This window comes from Naumovozyma dairenensis, chromosome 7 (genome assembly GCF_000227115.2).
Source record: "Naumovozyma dairenensis CBS 421 chromosome 7, complete genome".
NCBI classification, from domain to species: domain Eukaryota; kingdom Fungi; phylum Ascomycota; class Saccharomycetes; order Saccharomycetales; family Saccharomycetaceae; genus Naumovozyma; species Naumovozyma dairenensis.
In genome coordinates, this window is record NC_016485.2 from 123,846 (window position 1) to 141,957 (window position 18,112).

The window sequence follows — 18,112 nt, forward strand, 5'->3', positions numbered from 1 at the left end:
TCTCTATGGTGCACAATTAGTCTCTAAATTCCCTCCCCTACTTTTACAGATTAGTATATTACTACGTATATCAATAAAGAGAAAATCGCCACGTGAATAAAACCAGAATGTGTCACCAAGGGAGAAAAGTTTCGTGCTACTTTCAGTCTTGATTTCCTCTGATAATAAAGGGTTAGTGTATAATGGCTTCTTTTTTTCTAAAATTAATTTGCAAAATATTTTTGGAATAACAAGGTGCACAGGAAAATATATATTTAATTATTTAGTTGCATCACCAGAGCACCCATTCAAGTGGTTAAAGAAGAAAGTAAGGGGGGGTGGTAACTGGTAATAGTTGTTCATAGATTAAGTACAACTGTTTAACCTCGGAGAATCCGACTAATCTTGAAATCTTTAGGCATTCACCTTGTATGAGTGAAGGAATATATGTAGTCAGGAACAACCCTTCAATTGAACTGCAGTGTGGAATATATAGATAGACAAAGTAATAAGATAAAAGAAGGTCAGAAGGATTTTCCTTCAATACGAAGATACATAACGGTAAAAACATACAGTGGATCAATGTAAACCTCATTACAGAACCGTTAAGTAACCGGTGAAGACAACAACACCGCTACTCGAGATCACACTGATAACTCTCAGGTAGACGAAAAGAAAGCCTCTGTGGTTTTAATGCCAAATTATCATATCTGTACATTATTTTACACCTGGATATTGTTAATATTTGACGGTGAACAATCAATAAGAAGTAAATTTCCTCTATTAAAATGTTACCAATTTTTTATTTACTTTTCAGTGTAAATTTCCACAAAAAATATTCTTGTATTTTTAAACAAATTATTACACTCTGGGAAGAAAATATAAACAAAAATCCAGAAAACATAGAATAAAAAGGATAATCACGGATAGTTAAGAATAAATAATATGTTTTTATTTTATTGCAGTATGTTTAAGTTCACCATTGACAAAGGTATATAAAAGTACAAACGTGTATGTTTTTTTTTTGTTTAAATGAGAAATCGGAAGATTTCAGATTCCTTTATCTTTAAACTTAGCAAGGAAGGAATATTGTCAACTCTTTTTTTTCTTTTGTTTCACCATTATTATTTTTTATTAAAGTATCATATATTTTTTAAAGTCTTGGTTTCAACAACATCAACTAACCCTGAATGAACGTTATAAATCAATCCATAAACTTCCAGTTGATTATTCTTAATACCATTTTGAACAATATCGTAACTAACAATTCTATCGAACTGTTTAACCAGATTGATAGTAGACAAATATTTCCCCTTTTCATATTCACCACCTTTGATTATTTTCACTTGTTCTAAATGATCATTATACATATTTTCCACATCCTCTAGATAATCATATAATGTGGAACAACCTTGTTTCAAAAGAGAATCTCTTTCATTTCGTAAGCAGGTCATTATTCCACCACAATCAGTATGCCCACAGATAATGATCTTGTTAACTTTCAAACATAATAAAGCATACTCTAAAGTGGATTTAAAAATATTACAATCTGGGAGACAAAGGTTAGCAATGGATCTCCAAGTAAACACTTCACCGGGCAATACACCTAATATTGATTCATTATAACGAGAATCTGAACAACCAATAAATAATGTGTGAGGTTTTTGTCCCTTACCATTATATTCAGGGAATAATAATGGATACGATTTATTCATGTTGTTTACCCATATCGAATTAGAATTTATTATATCTGGTAACTTAGAATCCTTAGATAATGTAAAGATGGATGAATCATTGCCATTTTCTCTATGAGTTTCCTCTACTGGATCTTGAAGTCTTGTTCTGTTTGTTTTAAGCTCACTTGTGTTAATTATTGGTGCCATTCTTTTTTGTTGTTTGTAGTATCTTTATTTTTTTGTCTCCTTTCTTGGAAATTTGCGTCGTTATTGGAGCTTTAGTTTTCAGCAAATTATATACTATGAAACTTATGAAGTTATATATATATAATGGAGTTCCATTCAAGAATTTTTCAACATAATCGTGACGGCTCATCATCACTATCATTATCACCATTCTTATTGATAAGAAATACCGACGTACGTACTGTAAACGCTAAAGCTGCAAACACCTATGTTACTCCTCATTGCGATTTCGCTATGACTAGCTTGTTACGTCGATAAAGTTAACCCTCTGAACATTCCAAACGAAAACAATCAATCCTTCCACTAAATTAATCAGCCAAATCTGTTGATGTTATTAAAAATTTCGGGATTTCTTTCTTCACTTGTTTTTAAAGGGAATCCTAAGTTGATGCAAACGTGGTGATGAAAGGACAGGCGGATGACTCGATGATGTATTCTTTACCTCCTGGGCCTCCATAACGGGACCGCCAGTTCCGGTTTTTGTCTCCGCTCTTGTCCTCCTCTTTCCCGCCTGGTCAATTTTTGCGGGAAGTAAATGGCGGGTTGACATAACTCCCCCTCTGTCACCTTGACGTCAACGTGCATAAATGTGGCGTCTTTTTTGGGCGGCCCTCGGGCCTGTGGGCCTCCTCCCAACGTTTGATCTGGTCTGATCTGATGCTAATCGTTTGCCATTTGATACGATAACATTTACAAAACGCCTAAAATACTGGTCGCTATCATCGTTGGCTCTGCTCCTCACACCGGACTTCAATATCCGCGAATAATTCCTGAAATCAGCAAGTTTTACAATTGGACATTCTAAAATTACGTCAAAAAACATGGAATCTTTATTTAATGGGAGGATTTGTTTCCAACGATACCTTTAAGTTGCCTCTATATTACGTACCTACACACGTTACCACCGACCTTCGTTAAGTCATAAAAAATTTCACATCCGTCGGATATTAAAAGATGGACAGAACTTGGGGAAATAAAATAGTGTGACGTATGAGTTTCTAATTCACGGTTATATGTCACGTGATAACCTAAGCCCCCCCCCCCCGCGGCGCGGTCCCCTGGCTGGTCGCTAGTTTTGGAAGGGAAAAACGACCCGTCAGTTGTGGGAGGATGGCTGACAGGGGAAAGTGTCACAAAAAAGGTTCCAAAGACAAAAAGAAATAGAAGATAAGAAGGAAATACATTAATATAAAAGAGATTACAGGTGATATAATAATGCTAACTTCTTTTAATTACTTGTAATATCTTTTTCAGTTTTGAATTTAGCTAATTTTTTTCAATCGACAAGAGAAACCCAAACACATCGAGAATCACGTTATCTTCATTAAGATAAACTTGTGAAGAAATGTTCCCTCCTAGGATAATGGATAATTTTTCATATAGAAGATATGAAACCAATGTAACTCATCGATACCCAACTAATACACTATTACCTTCAACAAGATCATTAAGACGCAAGGCATTCATGACATTTTTCTCCCTTTCATTATTATTTTTCCTTCTTTATCTAAAACTTTCTAATGTTGATCAAGAACATAACCATCAGATTGATGAAAGTTTTCAACAAAAGAAGACAAATAATATAACAATTTATGATTTCTATAAAAAACCTGATTTAACTACTACCATTTCAACGAACCAAAAAGAATTTTATAAAAGAATTAATTTGAGACCAACTTCACCTTATTCAATCCCCAAAGAAAATTTCTCATTATGGATTAATGAACAAAGTCAATTATCATTCGAAAGAATATTATTGAATATTGCGGATGAAAATCATAACGATTTAATGTCTAAATTTAATGTAACTGAAGGCGTAATAATTGCATCTCCATCTAAATCAAAACCTGATTATTTTTATCAATGGATTAGAGATGGTTCAATTTGTATGAATTCCTTATCTTCAAATCTATTAATAATGTCATCACATGACGTTCATCAAAAAGAGAAAGTAGGAATAAACAAAACGTTATCAACAACAATATTGAAATATCTAAATAATTCCTATAATTTACAAAGATTAGATAATCCCTCAGGTAAGAGTATTACTATTAATAAAGATTCATTGACAGGATTAGGTGAGCCAAAATGGTATGCAAATAATACAGCATTTAATCTTCATTGGGGTAGACCACAAAATGATGGACCTGCATTGAGAACAATAACAGTCTTAAACCTTTTAAATCATTTAGCATCAAATAATTTGAAATTTGAAGATTTAATCAAAGTATCATTTTCATCATCATCAGATAATAGCAATAATAATAACAATAACAATAATAATAACAATAATAATAATAAATTACCCTTCGTTAATGATTTAGAGGTTTTCCAAAAAATAGTCTTTTGGGATTTAAAATTTATTTGCTTACATTGGAATGATGAAACTTATGACCTTTGGGAAGAAATTTATGGTAAACATTTCTTTACAACAATTGTTCAATTATCGGCAGTGAAAAAGGGACTAGAATTCATTAGAAAACAAAATAATATGGATGAATATTCCCAATTTGAAGATTTATTACAAGAAACTTATGATAAAATGTTAAATTTTATCCTGTCACAAGATTACTTTATAAATTCAAATAAAAATCATATAGTGGAAAGTCCCAATTTTTTAGATTCAAGATCAGGATTAGATATTGCTGTCATATTAGGTTCATTGTATTCTCATCATAACTCTTTGAATGATCCTGAAGATAATCCAATTTCAATGTCTTCATTACCATTTGATATTGATGATTCTGGTATTTTAAATACATTATTTGGATTAGTCAGATCAATGTCTATGATTTATCCAATTAATCATCAAAGAGTAAATTTGAAAATAGGTGTTGCCCTGGGGAGATACCCTGAAGATGTTTATGATGGTGTTGGATTTTCTGAAGGTAATCCATGGTTCTTAGCTACATCAGGTGCAGCTGAATTATTGTATAAATTAATTTGGAAAAATTATAAATTTGAAAAAGATTTAATGATACCATTAAATAGTTGGGATTCTCAATTTTGGACATTAATATTCGATGGATTTAATGATATTGAACACGATGGTAAAACTTATCAATTAGTTATTCCATATAAATCTCCAGCATTTGAACAAACAATGACTTTACTATTTGATTTGGCAGAATCATTCTTAGATAAATTAAGAGAACATGTTAGTGATCATGGTGATATGAGTGAACAATTCAATAAATTTTCAGGTTATTTACAAGGAGCTGATCATTTAACTTGGTCATATAGTTCATTTTGGAATTGTTATCAAATAAGGTTAAAAGCAATGAAATTTTTAAATTATATATAGTTTAAAGAGAAAAGGATAAAATATTATTCTTTTTTTTCCATCATAGATTATACATTTTTGTTTTTCATTTTTTAGTATATTATATATTACATATTCTAGATTTGTATTTCATATTATGCATAGTTATTGATAAACACCCACATTTATAAATTTAATGGGCTTAATTCTTTTATATCTTACTTTGGCTTGAAGGCGTACTTTCATTTCTGTCTTTAAACTCTATGGTATGGATCTACATTTCATAAATATTTATTTAGGAATGCAGACAAATAAGGTTAATGGTATATGGTTTTCAGATTTGTTTTTTTCGGTTCGATACAAGGAAACTGTAAGAAATTGTTCCAGTTTCCACATCTTAATAATTACCATTATCACATTAGTTGCATGAGATATCCTTCGTTTAGCAATTTTAATGGGTTAGATCTTGTTTTTTAACTTCCTTACAGCATATAGCCAAAATTCGTACGAATACACATAAATAGATGCCCATGCATAGTAACGATATCGCAAAGGGTCTTTATGAGAAGATGTCATTTTTGCTTTTTAATAAGACGTGCTAGAAATTAGCAGTTCAACGAATTCTTCATGACAGAAAAAAGACGGAAGTTCAAGACATATTGAAAGCAGTATATTCTTTTTGAGATACAGTAATAAACAAATATTCACATAGATTCCTGTTATATTGTTTGTACTTTTTTACATCGAGTTACTTCTCGAAAGGTTTTTTATTCATATATAGACAATCTCTGGATTTATTATATATTTCAATTTGATCATCTAACTTGATTTTTGTTGAATCAAATAGCAATTTCAATTCCTTATAGTCTTTAATTAAAACTGCCATATAGAATATAACTTGTGAACCGGGGTAAAATCCTTCATTAATTATGATATCAATTATTTTATCATTAGGAAAAAATTCGTTTTGACAGCATAATTGTTCATTATATTTCATTGGTAAGAATAGATAACCATCAATTTTAGAAATTTGTATTCCATTATCTTTTAATACAGTGAATGATTCAATTCTTGGATTTTTAAAATATGATAATATCATAACGAGTATCACTATTATTATCAAACTTTCTTGCATGATTGTCAAATCGAAGCGCTTTATCAATTTCAAATATAATAGGAATGTAATAATAATACATGAAATGATCCTTGCTATCCTTTGAATACTAAATGATCGAGGTATCACTGTGAATTTAATATAATCATTATTTTCATTTTGTTCGATGAGCTCTATATAATTTTTTCTAACTCTTTTCGTTATATACAATCCATTTGTATCCATTGTAGCACTAGCATAAGGTTATTAATTGAAACCAACGACGGTAATTAGCGGTACCTATATGTATATATGTTGCATATATGTCTTCCTCATCTGCATTCTAAATGGGCCAACAAATACAATATATAATTAATTTTGTCAGTTTTTTCACATTTGGCCGCAAACGTTTTGTTTGTCGTTTTTTTGCAAGAAAACGAACGACAATCAAGAAGAAGTTGTAAACTAGTCAATGGAATTCTACAACTCACAAGACAACATTTTAAGTAGAGAGGTAGTGTCACCATCAACTACACGATTCAAGTGAGAGTGCTTGTCGGAGGTGAGACTTTCGATGAGCACCAACTGAATCACCTTGTTGGGGGTCTGGAGTTGAAATGAGCACGAGAGTGGTTTCACCGCAGTGGCGTTAATGTAAATGCCAGTGACCATTACAAGATTCTACTACTTAAGATAATTTTTCCACTGGTAGTACTAAGAAACTGAGCTTTCAATTATATGTTGCTTTAACTTTATGCATGATCTAAACTTTTGACTAGGCATGCCAGATGTCAACATCAATAATATGTTCACTGGGTTGTGAAAAATCGGCAGGATTATCGGAACCAGCAGGAATAACAGAAGTTACTGTAGGAGAGATATCAGATACTGGGACATCTTCAACGGCGGCTTTTTGCAAATCAGTATCAGCGTCAGTGACGTGGTAACTTTCCAATAAGTTATCGAAGACAGAATGGGTAGAGGATTCGGATAAAGAGGTAGAGTCGTGAACAACAATAACATAGTTAGAAGTATCGATGACCTTACGTAAAGCTGGGACAAAGATTAAATAACCATGCGATTCCTTTGATGGAGTCAACGCAAATCCAGTTATACCGCGAGATTTTAACTTGGATGTTTGAGTATAATCATGAATCATAACTTCTTGACCGAAAGGTAGAATAGTTCTAGCATCCAAACCAGCAAGACCAGCCTTAGCACGAGCAGATGAGTTTGTAGATGAGTTAATGAAAGCATTTCTCCTTAAAGTAGCAAAGTCAACAGCATAAAACCATAAACTGGCAGGTAGATTACTAGAAGATAACAAAGTTCTGCAATCATTTAGGAAAGTTAAATTAGCACGTTCAGCAATACCATTGGAAGACGAGTCGCCGACAGTAGTGTAGATAGGGATAATACCCTTATCTTTGAAGTAGTCACGGACCATGGTACTTGTATATTCAGAACCACGATCCATGTGGAACGTGAGCACCCTTACCTTAAATTGAGTTTTGATATAATTGACCAATTGTTGAAATATCGGTAAGATATGATCAGCATCTTTCTTTTTCAACGGGAATACCCAACGAAACCTTGTATTCTCATCTGTGAATGAGATAAAATATTTTGGTGAAGTAATATCAACACCGGACACCGGACCAAACAAATCAGTATGAATATAGCTCATAGGACTTTTGATATTCAAACGGGAACCAACAATGTGTTTATGTTTGGTAAGTTTACCAGTTAAACAGTCTTTACATTGGAATTTATCAATACCAGACCAGTCAACGTCATTTATGCGAATAGTGGTTATCGATTTGCTTTCAATAGATTTCTTAATATCACGTACGTTAATATGGCCGAAGAGTCTGTGGATTAAAGTTAAGGAAAATTTCTGAGAAAGCACATGGACTGGAGACTTGTGTTTTGGTAATTTACCGAAGGAAAGAGTAACACAGCGATATTTACCAATCTTTGTAACAGGAGCAAGAACTTCATCACTATCCAGTCTCACCAAAGCCTTACGACGATTGTCAACAATGATACCAACATCTTCGAGAGCATCAGTGCTAATGAGGTTTAGATTGACATGGGGCGAAGATATCGCATAGAGAGAATGAGAAGTGTTGTTGAGCCAATGGAACGTTAAATTACCCGATGCAGCAACTGTAATTTCTTCGTTAAATGATCCAGAGAACTTTTGTTTCATTAAAAGGAACTCCTGCAACCTCTCATCCATCAACAAAATCTACTCCATCTCCATCCTCTCGAATGGAATCACAGCCCAAAAAGTGTGAATTCTGCGACAAGTCTGGCCACACGGCCAAAAGATGTCCCAAAATTCAAGATCTAAAAACTGCTGCTGAAGCTAATTCCACTGTTTCTACACGTTCAAAATCCACCAAAAAATCTGGTAATAAGCGTAACCATGTCCACCACCTTAACTCCACGGTACCGGCCGATGAACTGCAGTGTCTTCGGCGAGCTCCATCATCAAATGAATTGAACATCGACAACTTCTTTGTTCTAAACTCTGCTGCTGAGATATCTGTAATTAACGAGCAAGTCTTCTAAAGAAACATTACCATAATTCATACGATAAAAATCAGCAATTGGTCTATAGGAATCTGTGAGATTACTGGCAATACGCTGACATAACACTTCATTGGGAATATGGATACCAACTTTTTCACCTTTAGCGATTAAGCTATTGAGCAGTTTCTTAAACAAAATTGCATCGGATTTGCCATCGTACTTGACAGCAAGAAGTTGTTCATAAATTTCGTCAACACCCGCTTTATCTTCAGCAAGTGACATAGCTCTACCAATAACATCAATTAATTCAATATACTCATTGGTTAATGCGAATTGAAACCATTTGGGGTACGCTGTGGATGGCACACAATAATTGAATGCCTCAATGATGAAGTCCTTTTCGGGTTCTTTGATATTACCAGTATTACCTAGTCGATCAGGAATGACGTGACCTAGATTTTGATGTCTAAGGTACTTGATGAACGTTTTGATCCATCCGTTGAATTCGGATTCATTTGAGATAGGCATTAAGCGGTTACCAGCGGAAAATTGGGACATTTTGGGCATTGTTGCGTGAGATCCATTGTAAGTAGTACTATCCATTCCTTGAGAAATATTGTCATCGGAAGGTTGATGAAATGGTGGTATAAAACTTGGAACATTGGATGCAGGAGAGAAAGCCATAAATGGTGGTTGGAATGGGATTCTTTGATTCCCCATGATTGGATACATGTGTGAATGAAAGTAGAATGGAGAAGCTTGTGGAGGAACGCCATAATCGTTGAAACCCGAGTATGCATTATTTGGGATAAAACCCTTGTTAAAACCGTCATAAGCAGTTGAATCCAATCCAGGTGGAGGTGTGACAAAGGGTTTCTCGAATGCAGGTTTTTGTCCATTAGAAGGGACATTGAAACGTAATGATGAATTTGGCAAATTGGTTGGCAAACTCTTGGATTGAGAAATCACCTTTAAAGTCGTTAGCGGCGCTACCACCTCGGAAAAAACACCATCACTTAATGCCTTGGTATTAAAGTAAATACATTGATTTAAAATTTCAATTAATAATTGACAACTTATTAATCCATCCATTATTGAATCAGCAATTCTTATGGATCGTTGCATACATTCCATGGTATATTTCCTAGCGTTTCCAGTTAATCCTGTTATATTATAATTGTAAGATTCCATTGTAGATTAAGATTAGTTGCTAAATATAAGGTATAATAAGAGTAATTTAATATCCTCGTTTTAATGTATGTAAAAGCGTTCGGTTTTCTTAAATATAAATAGTAAATAAAATGTATATAAAAAAATAATAATATAAAAATAATAACAGGAGAAAGTGAAATCGATACTTCGAGTTATGGGTCTATTTATATTCTTGTCGATGGTGGAATAGATAATACGAGATCATAATTTTATCGTTGGTATACGAATTGATTGACTAGTTTGGTATTCATCAATCGCGTCGCGTCGTGCTGTTACTCACTCGCGTTCCTTCCATCTTTGGTAAGTAGTTTGTGTCTGATATAGAAGACGTTGTACCAAACTGGATGTCTAGACCTTTACCATAGAATATTAATAGTACCTTTATCTTGAATATTGTTCGAGCAAATTACTCACTTAATAATACAATAAAACATACTTCTTTGTGACATTTTGGCATGGCGCCAATAGTTCCTAATCATAATCGGATATCCTACAAAATTTTATGAAGTTTAGGGCGTGTGGTCTAGTGGTATGATACCCGCTTTGGGAAGTTTATTTTCAAAGTATGCGGGTGGCCCGGGGTTCAATTCCCCGCTCGCCCCTTCTTTCTAAAGTTTCTTTTTTCCTCCAACGATGGCTGCAAACTTATGTTTTTATATTCTTTTTTATGGAGCTCATCAGTTCTTTATTATGATATCAAACTTTAAATATTATCTATCTTATATACAGGCTGATTATTTTGCCATCTCTATTTTATTTATTCTGTGATGATGACCTACTTCGTGTTTATCTGCGTCGCTATCATTGTCGCCTTCATCTTCTTCCTCTTCTCTTTTCCTCTTTATATCATCAATGGTACCAAGAACAACTTCTGTCTTTCTATATACTTTCAAATCATTAGACATAAACCCACCAGGACCCTTTTTGTTAGTATTGGATGCGTCCTCTTTAACCAAAGTTGAATCTTCCATCTTGGCATTATCCTTAGCTAATTGAATTTGTTTCAAATTTTCTTGATGTTCTAATTGTAAATCTTCTAATTTCTTATTGAAATCAGAAACGGTACCTAATTCTCTTCTAATATCAGCACAATATTGATCGAAATTTGGTGGTAATCTTGATCGAAGTGCTAATTCAATCATAATTGGGTGTTTCTTTTCTTCATTAATAAATTTAGATTTAATTTGTCTTCTTGTTCTATATGGGAATAATTGTGCAATTAAATTAAAATCCGTCCCCCACATGGATAAAGCTTTATAAAATTTAATGATTTCCTCTGTAGTCCATGGATCAGTAAAAGAATTCCTACCATATGTAGCTGAATTATATAATTTTTCAAATGGATTCTCATCGACTTTTTGTTTATGTGCATTTTCTAAACTTGCATTCTTATGTCTATCCACCACTGTGGATTCTTCATCGACGGCTAAAGTACCATCAGGATTTAATTTCAATTGAATTGCAGTATGGGGTTTATAACTATCAGGAACATCAGTATTCAATAATTTTTCTGCAGCTTGTTTACGATTTTCCCTCTCTTCCTCTTCTTCTTCTTTATTTAATGAACGTAATGATCTAAATTCTTCACGAGCACGCTTCCTCATCTCTCTCTTATATTTCCTTTTGGTTAATTTCAATTTATTTGCCATTTTTGATTTTTCAAAATTTTCAGAAATTTCACCAATGGGCAAATTTGGCTTACATAATTCTGCAATGGTGAACTTTTCTTCATCAATCATATAACGTTTTGAATCATCGTCTCGAATATTCTTTGGGATTTCTTTGAAATTCTTAATAATATATTTTCCATACAAGGCATCTGTCTTTTGGAAAAATTCTTCCTCTTCACCAACTTTAATTCTTGCTGGATTTGGAATTGGTGTCGCTGTATAAACTCCATTCAGTGAAGAATTAATAGAAGTTGCTCTAGATGTGGCTTTAGATGATGATGCTGAAGAAGACGAAGAAGTTGATTTACCCACAGGGACGTTTATTTTGGAAACGACACTAATTCTACGTTGCGAGCCTGTCTTCTTAGAGACAGATGATCTACTTGACATCCGGCGTCTCTTTAGGGCATTCAATGTAGCATTATCATTTTCTGTAACCATCGCATTGGCCATTTTAATTTTCTTCGGTAAAGATGTAGAGATTGTGGATAGTCTTCTTTCCTTTTTACCATCTGTGACAGTAGTATTAGCTGTATAATCGGTTTTAAATAATGGTGCATTTATGGTCTTACTTAATGATGCTAATCTTCCTGATCTTACGGTTGTTGGTGGGTTGATTACTGCTGATTTCGGTATTGGAATTGCATCATCTTGTTGATTAAGTTGTGTGCTCGTTTGAGAAGGCGAGATAGAATCACCATTTTGCAAATGCATGGCGAATGTATTAACTTTAGTAGTAAGCTTATTATATGTGGAAGTTTCTTCAACTACAGTTTTTGCCTTTGGTGAAGGCGGTTCAGCATTATTATCATGATCGCTATTTTTGGCCGGAATCTCATCCTCACCTTCAACTTCTTGGTTATGTAATGCTTCATCATTGGTAATAATTGGTTTCTGGACAGGCATAGGCAATGGTACTGGAGTAGGAGTGGAAGTACCAGCTCTCCGTTGCCTTGCCTTTGGGGCAAAACGAGTTCCACTTTTATTAACAACACTACTCATATTTTGTGTACTTATTGACAGTCGCTTAATTTAAACGAAGTACAATTGGAAGTTGATCCAGAATCTCTTGGTTTTCGTGGTTCTTGTCACTTTTCTTCTTATTCCTTGGTTGTTCCATAGTTTATAATATTTTGATATTTGATCAAGACAAACTTTCCTGTTTCTTATTTGGCGGTTTTCACTTTTGACGCGTCGCAATTGATTTCAAAGGTGTCACACCAAAAATATACACTGAAGGTAGAAAGAAAGAAAGAAAGAAAGAAAGAAAGAAAGAGAGAGAATATATATACGTTTGATATTTAAAAATGGTATATGTATCATGTAATATATGTAATACTGGCCAGTACCCTTTTATTATCTCCTCCACCACCTAACATTTCGGTCATAGGTTCCAATTTGTTTTGGCTATATTCATCATTCCACCACAATCATACTCTATCAATAACAATACTGACTCAGATAGATGTTCCTACCATATAAAGAGATCTGTGGTCCTTAAATTTGATCCTGATTTTCAATAAGAAGGAGATAATTTCTTGGAGACGACCAATAAACACTTTGATGCTACATGTTTATCATTATCTTATATTACATTTCTTAGTGACTGTTCCATTAAGTTTTTCACTTTCCTGTACAAATTGACTTTCAGCAGAGCTAATTATGCAATTCCTTTTTCAACACAATACAAGTAAAATAATAAGTTAATTTCAAGCTAGCAACAATGACCAACTAATATTACTTTTTTAGATATGGGCGATCTTTCAGTAGTCATGGGGAAAAAATGCAATACAAAGGTTCCTTATTCTTTGAGAGGAGGAATACAAGTGGTCAAGGGCGAACACACATCTCCATTTGGTTTAGACGAGGCAATAGGTAACCTTATGGTCAATAAATTTATGTTAAAAAAAAAAAGGCCATGAAGAGCGGAAAGAGAAAGTCTTTTGAAAGATGTTATTGCACAGTCTTGCGGCATATGTCCAGGTAGAGTTATATGTATAATATTTTACATATCAACTATGAACAATGAATTACATTGATGCAAGTTATTCTTGAGGTATAATAGGTATAATAGAGCATCATCCGATGCAACTGTATGTGGTTATGCCAATATGGACTACGAAACCATGCAATGCTACAGTAAACACCTCTCGTGGTTCCTAATTAATTATCTATTATGGATACTACTAGGATTTAGGTAGCTAGAGCAACAAATGGAAAAACTATACAAGGTAGAAAGAAACCCACGGTAAAGTTAGAATTTTGTACATATACATATATTTCATCCAACATAGGTGGTGTGTCTCAGTATGGTTTGAAACGTTGCGATTTGGAATGTTTCTTTTCCTTCTTCTTAGATTTCTTACTTTTTGATTTTTTACTCTTTTCTCTCTTTTCAACTCCAAGTTTACTCTTTTCAACTTCATTTCCTGACTCCAGAGAAAAGTCTCCATCCAAGACATGCATTGTTCTTTTAGAGTAATCCCAAAATTGCTCTGGAACATTCAAAGCACCATTATTATTTTTCCATAGATTGACAAAACCATCTTCTCCACAAGAATACACCAATTCTGAATGACTAGGAGGAATAAAAACGTCCCTAATGACTTCATCACCATGTGCTGATGGGATAACAACAGAATCTTTAACAGATATATTTTCACCATTTGTTGGTATCAATTTCAATTGCCCATTCCCCTCTTGTGATTTACCTGCAGCAATGTAACCAGGATATACATCAATGACATAATCGCACCCCCACTTCTCTCTCACGTCACCAAAATCCAAAGGTTGAGGTTCTTTCAATTCTTCAGATTTATCATTCAATTCATGAATGGCAAACGTTTCCATATGAGACAGTGTGAAAATTCTATTTGGTGATAACCATCCACACGAATGAATAGACGCATAATTCATAACTTGATGCAATGCATCATCTTCATCTTGTTGAGTCAAATCGTAAACGTTAGTATATCCATCAGTGGACCCACTTAACAAGACAGTTGGATCAGATGGATGGAATTTAAGAGCAGTAACATCATCATGGTGTGAATCAATCAATGAACGCAATGGAGTATCCCATTTTCTAATGTCGTATATATTAATTTGTGCATCCACACCTTGTAATTCCGTACCCATTGCCAATAGACCATGTCTTGAATCCAAGGAGAGGAAAGGTACGTTCTTATCGTTATGCAAAGTTGCAATGGGACCATTATTTGAATTTATGTCGAATATTTTCACTGATTCTGCTGTAGCTGTACTGAATAATGACCCGCAATGGAAATCACTGTTTAGTATCTTTAGATCATTGATTGAGAGATTACTTACTCGAATGGATTGTTTGGATTGACATGTTCCAAAATCGAGACAATGTATCTCACCATTACTTAAGCTGAGTAGAAGGCCATTTGCTTTATCTAATGGTTGAAATTTGAAACACCAATTATTCGAACCGAATGAGTGCGAGTTTAGCAAGGAATACGGTGAAATGCTCATTATTTTTTACAATCCTATTGGCCTGCCATAACTAATTGTAAAATGTACTTATCAATAAACGTAAAGATGAGGTCATTATATCGTTTCATCATTGAAGTCATCGAACCTTATTCATATATAACAGGAAGAAGTATACAGAAGAAGTATAAAGCGATTTTAACTGAAATTTTTCAATTTTCCCAATTTGGTAAAAATAATAAAAATATATGGTCTCTAGCGGGATCGAACCGCTGATCCCCGCGTTATTAGCACGGTGCCTTAACCAACTGGGCCAAGAGACCAAATGTTTTTTGTTGTTGTGTTTGCTACACCATTCCACATTCACAACTCAAATCAAGTGACAACAACGTAAACATGTCGTTCTGTTTGAAAATATAATAACAAAGGGCCCTTCTGTTACGTAGGTAGTGGAGACATTATTACATACGTAAAGAATGGCTTAGTGGCACAGTGCCCCACTGAACAATCATTGGCAAAAGTGCCAAGAATAAAAAGGAGTGTATATATAATCTGGAATTATCTATTTATCTGCATTGCATTTGAATCTTCTTTCTAGAGCTTTATTAGCATCAACTATTTCAACCTAATTAACAACTGATAAGATCTCACCTTTTTGTCACTAAGTATATCTACGTATGAATCAACCGCAAGTAGCAATCTATCATCCTGGTACACTCCTATCTGTGGGATCCCATCAAGCAAGAATTATAAAATACTTAACAAGCGGAGGTTTCGCACAAGTCTATACAGCAGAAATTTCACCCATTGATCCATTCATTAATTCCAGTATAGTATGTTTGAAACGCGTTATTGTCCCTGATAAACCAAGTTTAAACACTTTAAGAGCTGAAGTGGATGCCATGAAACTCCTGAGAAACAATACTCACGTTGTCTCTTATATCGATTCACATGCCGCTAAATTCGATACCAACATTGGCTCATATGAAGTTTTCCTATTAATGGAATATTGCGATAGAGGAGGACTTATAGATTTCATGAATACAAGATTGCAAAATAGATTGCATGAAAATGAGATATTGGATATTATGTCTCAAGTTTCACAAGGTGTTGCCGCTATGCATGCATTACAACCACCTTTATTGCATAGAGATATTAAGATTGAAAATGTACTTCTGACCTCAAGAGGTCATTATAAACTTTGTGATTTCGGATCTGTGTGTGGGATAATTAGACCTCCTACCAATCCGCAGGAATTCACTTATGTACAACATGATATTATGAAAAATACAACGGCTCAATATAGATCGCCAGAAATGATCAATTTAGGTAAGGGTTTGCCAATTAATGAAAAATCTGATATCTGGGCATTAGGTGTTTTCTTATATAAACTTTGTTATTATACAACACCGTTTGAGAAAACTGGTGAAAATGCTATACTTCATGCAAGTTTCCAATTCCCCAATTTTCCACATTATAGCGATCGTATGAAAAGTTTGATTAGGATCACATTAAACGTACAACCATCTCAAAGGCCAAATATTTATCAATTATTGGAAGAAGTTTCAAAAATACAAAATGTTCCATGTCCAATACCAGATTTCTATTTACAAAGAAAATTAGCTCAAGCTCAAGCACAAACTCAAGCTCAAGATGTTGTAATGAATGTACCTATACCGTCTTATCCTGTGGCAATACCTGCCATAACCAATAATAATGGCTCTTATAACTACAATATGTCAATAGCAAGTGCAACAATTAATCCTCAAAATGCGAATAATAATAATACCAATAACAACCCATATACAGTAGCTTCTAATAATGTGACTGGTATTCTACAATCTATAAATGCACCCCTTTTAAATGTCCCTTTACAACCGAATAGACCAATTTCCTCACAAAAAAAACATATACAAAAATCTCAAACTATGCCCATGCCATCAATGGATGCCAACTTGAAGAAATCAACATGTCAATTAGGCCACACTACCCTATCTATACCCAATAAGAATAATGATGTCATACAAAAAAGGGCAAGTGTAAGCTCTTCTAGAAGCTCACCATTATTACAGGAAAGAATTATATCCACTGATATGTCATTCAGCTCTGATGATGATAAAGATGATGATTCCTCAATTCATACTGATGAACAAAATGTGAAAATTGATACTCAACCATTAACACATACAATTTCGAAAACTAAATCATTATTTGATAATAATGATAATGTCGAACATGGAAGGTCACTAAATAAGCATGCAACCAAAAGGGAGAAACATCGTAGTCTACCCCCATTACAAAGGAATACTCTCAAAAATAATTTCGACCAAATGTACGATGATACTACCCAATCAAACTCAAAATCCTCTACCCCAGAAAAATCTATATTATCTAATCAAGAAACAAAAGAACAAATAAAAAAGAAAATGTTAGAAAAATTACAAAGAGTGAAAAGTATAACAGCTTCAACACCAACATTACCTACTACGTCTAATGACAAGGAAGTGGCACAAAAGAAAAAACAAAACCAGTTGTTCCTATAAAACCAGACCATTTGAAACCAAAGGTTCCAAGGAAACCAGCATTTTTATCTGCAAAAGGATTGAAATAAATAACAATTTATGCATATCAGTCAACGACTTTGTTCTTACCATTACATATACTATAACCTACCTAATAAAATCTTCGTACTTCCACGTATAATTCACGTAATGAAAACCTACTTCCTACGTATAATGGGCACTCATAGATTTAAGCATTACCTTTATTTTTCCATAAGTTCCCTGAAATGCCCAAGTTAGGTAATATAGGAGTAGATGTATGATAAAATTAAGAATAAATTTGTTGGTCTCTTGTCATTAATATTATTATTCCCTCTGCAGAAACAAAAAATGCTTAACGATGCATAATATATATCGTAAAAAAATGTAAATACATATTTTAGCATACGGTTCATTGATCGATTGATAAAAGCGCACTG

At 33.7% G+C, this 18,112-nt stretch overlaps 8 protein-coding genes and 2 non-coding genes across 10 annotated transcripts; 3 read left to right on the top strand and 7 right to left on the bottom strand.

The window, feature by feature from the left end:
* Nucleotides 1-1,121: 1,121 nt before the first annotated feature.
* On the bottom strand, nt 1,122-1,862 carry NCE103 (carbonate dehydratase NCE103; the record flags this gene model as incomplete). Its single annotated transcript, XM_003671028.2, has 1 exon — nt 1,122-1,862. The coding sequence occupies one exon, from the start codon at nt 1,860-1,862 to the stop codon at nt 1,122-1,124; it is 741 nt and encodes a 246-aa protein (XP_003671076.2).
* A 1,384-nt stretch (nt 1,863-3,246) lies between these two features.
* SGA1 (glucan 1,4-alpha-glucosidase) lies at nt 3,247-5,205 on the top strand (the record flags this gene model as incomplete). The annotated part of the gene is made up of 1 exon (XM_003671029.2): nt 3,247-5,205. The coding sequence occupies one exon, from the start codon at nt 3,247-3,249 to the stop codon at nt 5,203-5,205; it is 1,959 nt and encodes a 652-aa protein (XP_003671077.2).
* A 706-nt stretch (nt 5,206-5,911) lies between these two features.
* Nucleotides 5,912-6,502, bottom strand: GPI15 (phosphatidylinositol N-acetylglucosaminyltransferase GPI15; the record flags this gene model as incomplete). Its single annotated transcript, XM_003671030.2, has 1 exon — nt 5,912-6,502. The coding sequence occupies one exon, from the start codon at nt 6,500-6,502 to the stop codon at nt 5,912-5,914; it is 591 nt and encodes a 196-aa protein (XP_003671078.2).
* A 529-nt stretch (nt 6,503-7,031) lies between these two features.
* On the bottom strand, nt 7,032-8,498 carry NDAI0G00600 (integrase catalytic domain-containing protein; the record flags this gene model as incomplete). Its single annotated transcript, XM_003671031.2, has 1 exon — nt 7,032-8,498. The coding sequence occupies one exon, from the start codon at nt 8,496-8,498 to the stop codon at nt 7,032-7,034; it is 1,467 nt and encodes a 488-aa protein (XP_003671079.2).
* Nucleotides 8,499-8,785: 287 nt separating this feature from the next.
* On the bottom strand, nt 8,786-9,985 carry NDAI0G00610 (uncharacterized protein; the record flags this gene model as incomplete). Its single annotated transcript, XM_003671032.2, has 1 exon — nt 8,786-9,985. The coding sequence occupies one exon, from the start codon at nt 9,983-9,985 to the stop codon at nt 8,786-8,788; it is 1,200 nt and encodes a 399-aa protein (XP_003671080.2).
* Nucleotides 9,986-10,518: 533 nt separating this feature from the next.
* NDAI0Ltrna4P lies at nt 10,519-10,608 on the top strand. Its single transcript is given in 2 exon segments — nt 10,519-10,555; nt 10,572-10,608. It is a non-coding gene; the product is annotated as a tRNA-Pro (tRNA).
* Nucleotides 10,609-10,740: 132 nt separating this feature from the next.
* Nucleotides 10,741-12,678, bottom strand: BDP1 (transcription factor TFIIIB subunit BDP1; the record flags this gene model as incomplete). The annotated part of the gene is made up of 1 exon (XM_003671033.2): nt 10,741-12,678. The coding sequence occupies one exon, from the start codon at nt 12,676-12,678 to the stop codon at nt 10,741-10,743; it is 1,938 nt and encodes a 645-aa protein (XP_003671081.2).
* Nucleotides 12,679-13,980: 1,302 nt separating this feature from the next.
* Nucleotides 13,981-15,174, bottom strand: NDAI0G00630 (uncharacterized protein; the record flags this gene model as incomplete). The annotated part of the gene is made up of 1 exon (XM_003671034.2): nt 13,981-15,174. The coding sequence occupies one exon, from the start codon at nt 15,172-15,174 to the stop codon at nt 13,981-13,983; it is 1,194 nt and encodes a 397-aa protein (XP_003671082.2).
* Nucleotides 15,175-15,381: 207 nt separating this feature from the next.
* On the bottom strand, nt 15,382-15,455 carry NDAI0Ltrna3I. Its single transcript has one exon. It is a non-coding gene; the product is annotated as a tRNA-Ile (tRNA).
* Nucleotides 15,456-15,809: 354 nt separating this feature from the next.
* On the top strand, nt 15,810-17,675 carry ARK1 (serine/threonine protein kinase ARK1; the record flags this gene model as incomplete). The annotated part of the gene is made up of 1 exon (XM_003671035.2): nt 15,810-17,675. The coding sequence occupies one exon, from the start codon at nt 15,810-15,812 to the stop codon at nt 17,673-17,675; it is 1,866 nt and encodes a 621-aa protein (XP_003671083.2).
* Nucleotides 17,676-18,112: the final 437 nt, after the last annotated feature.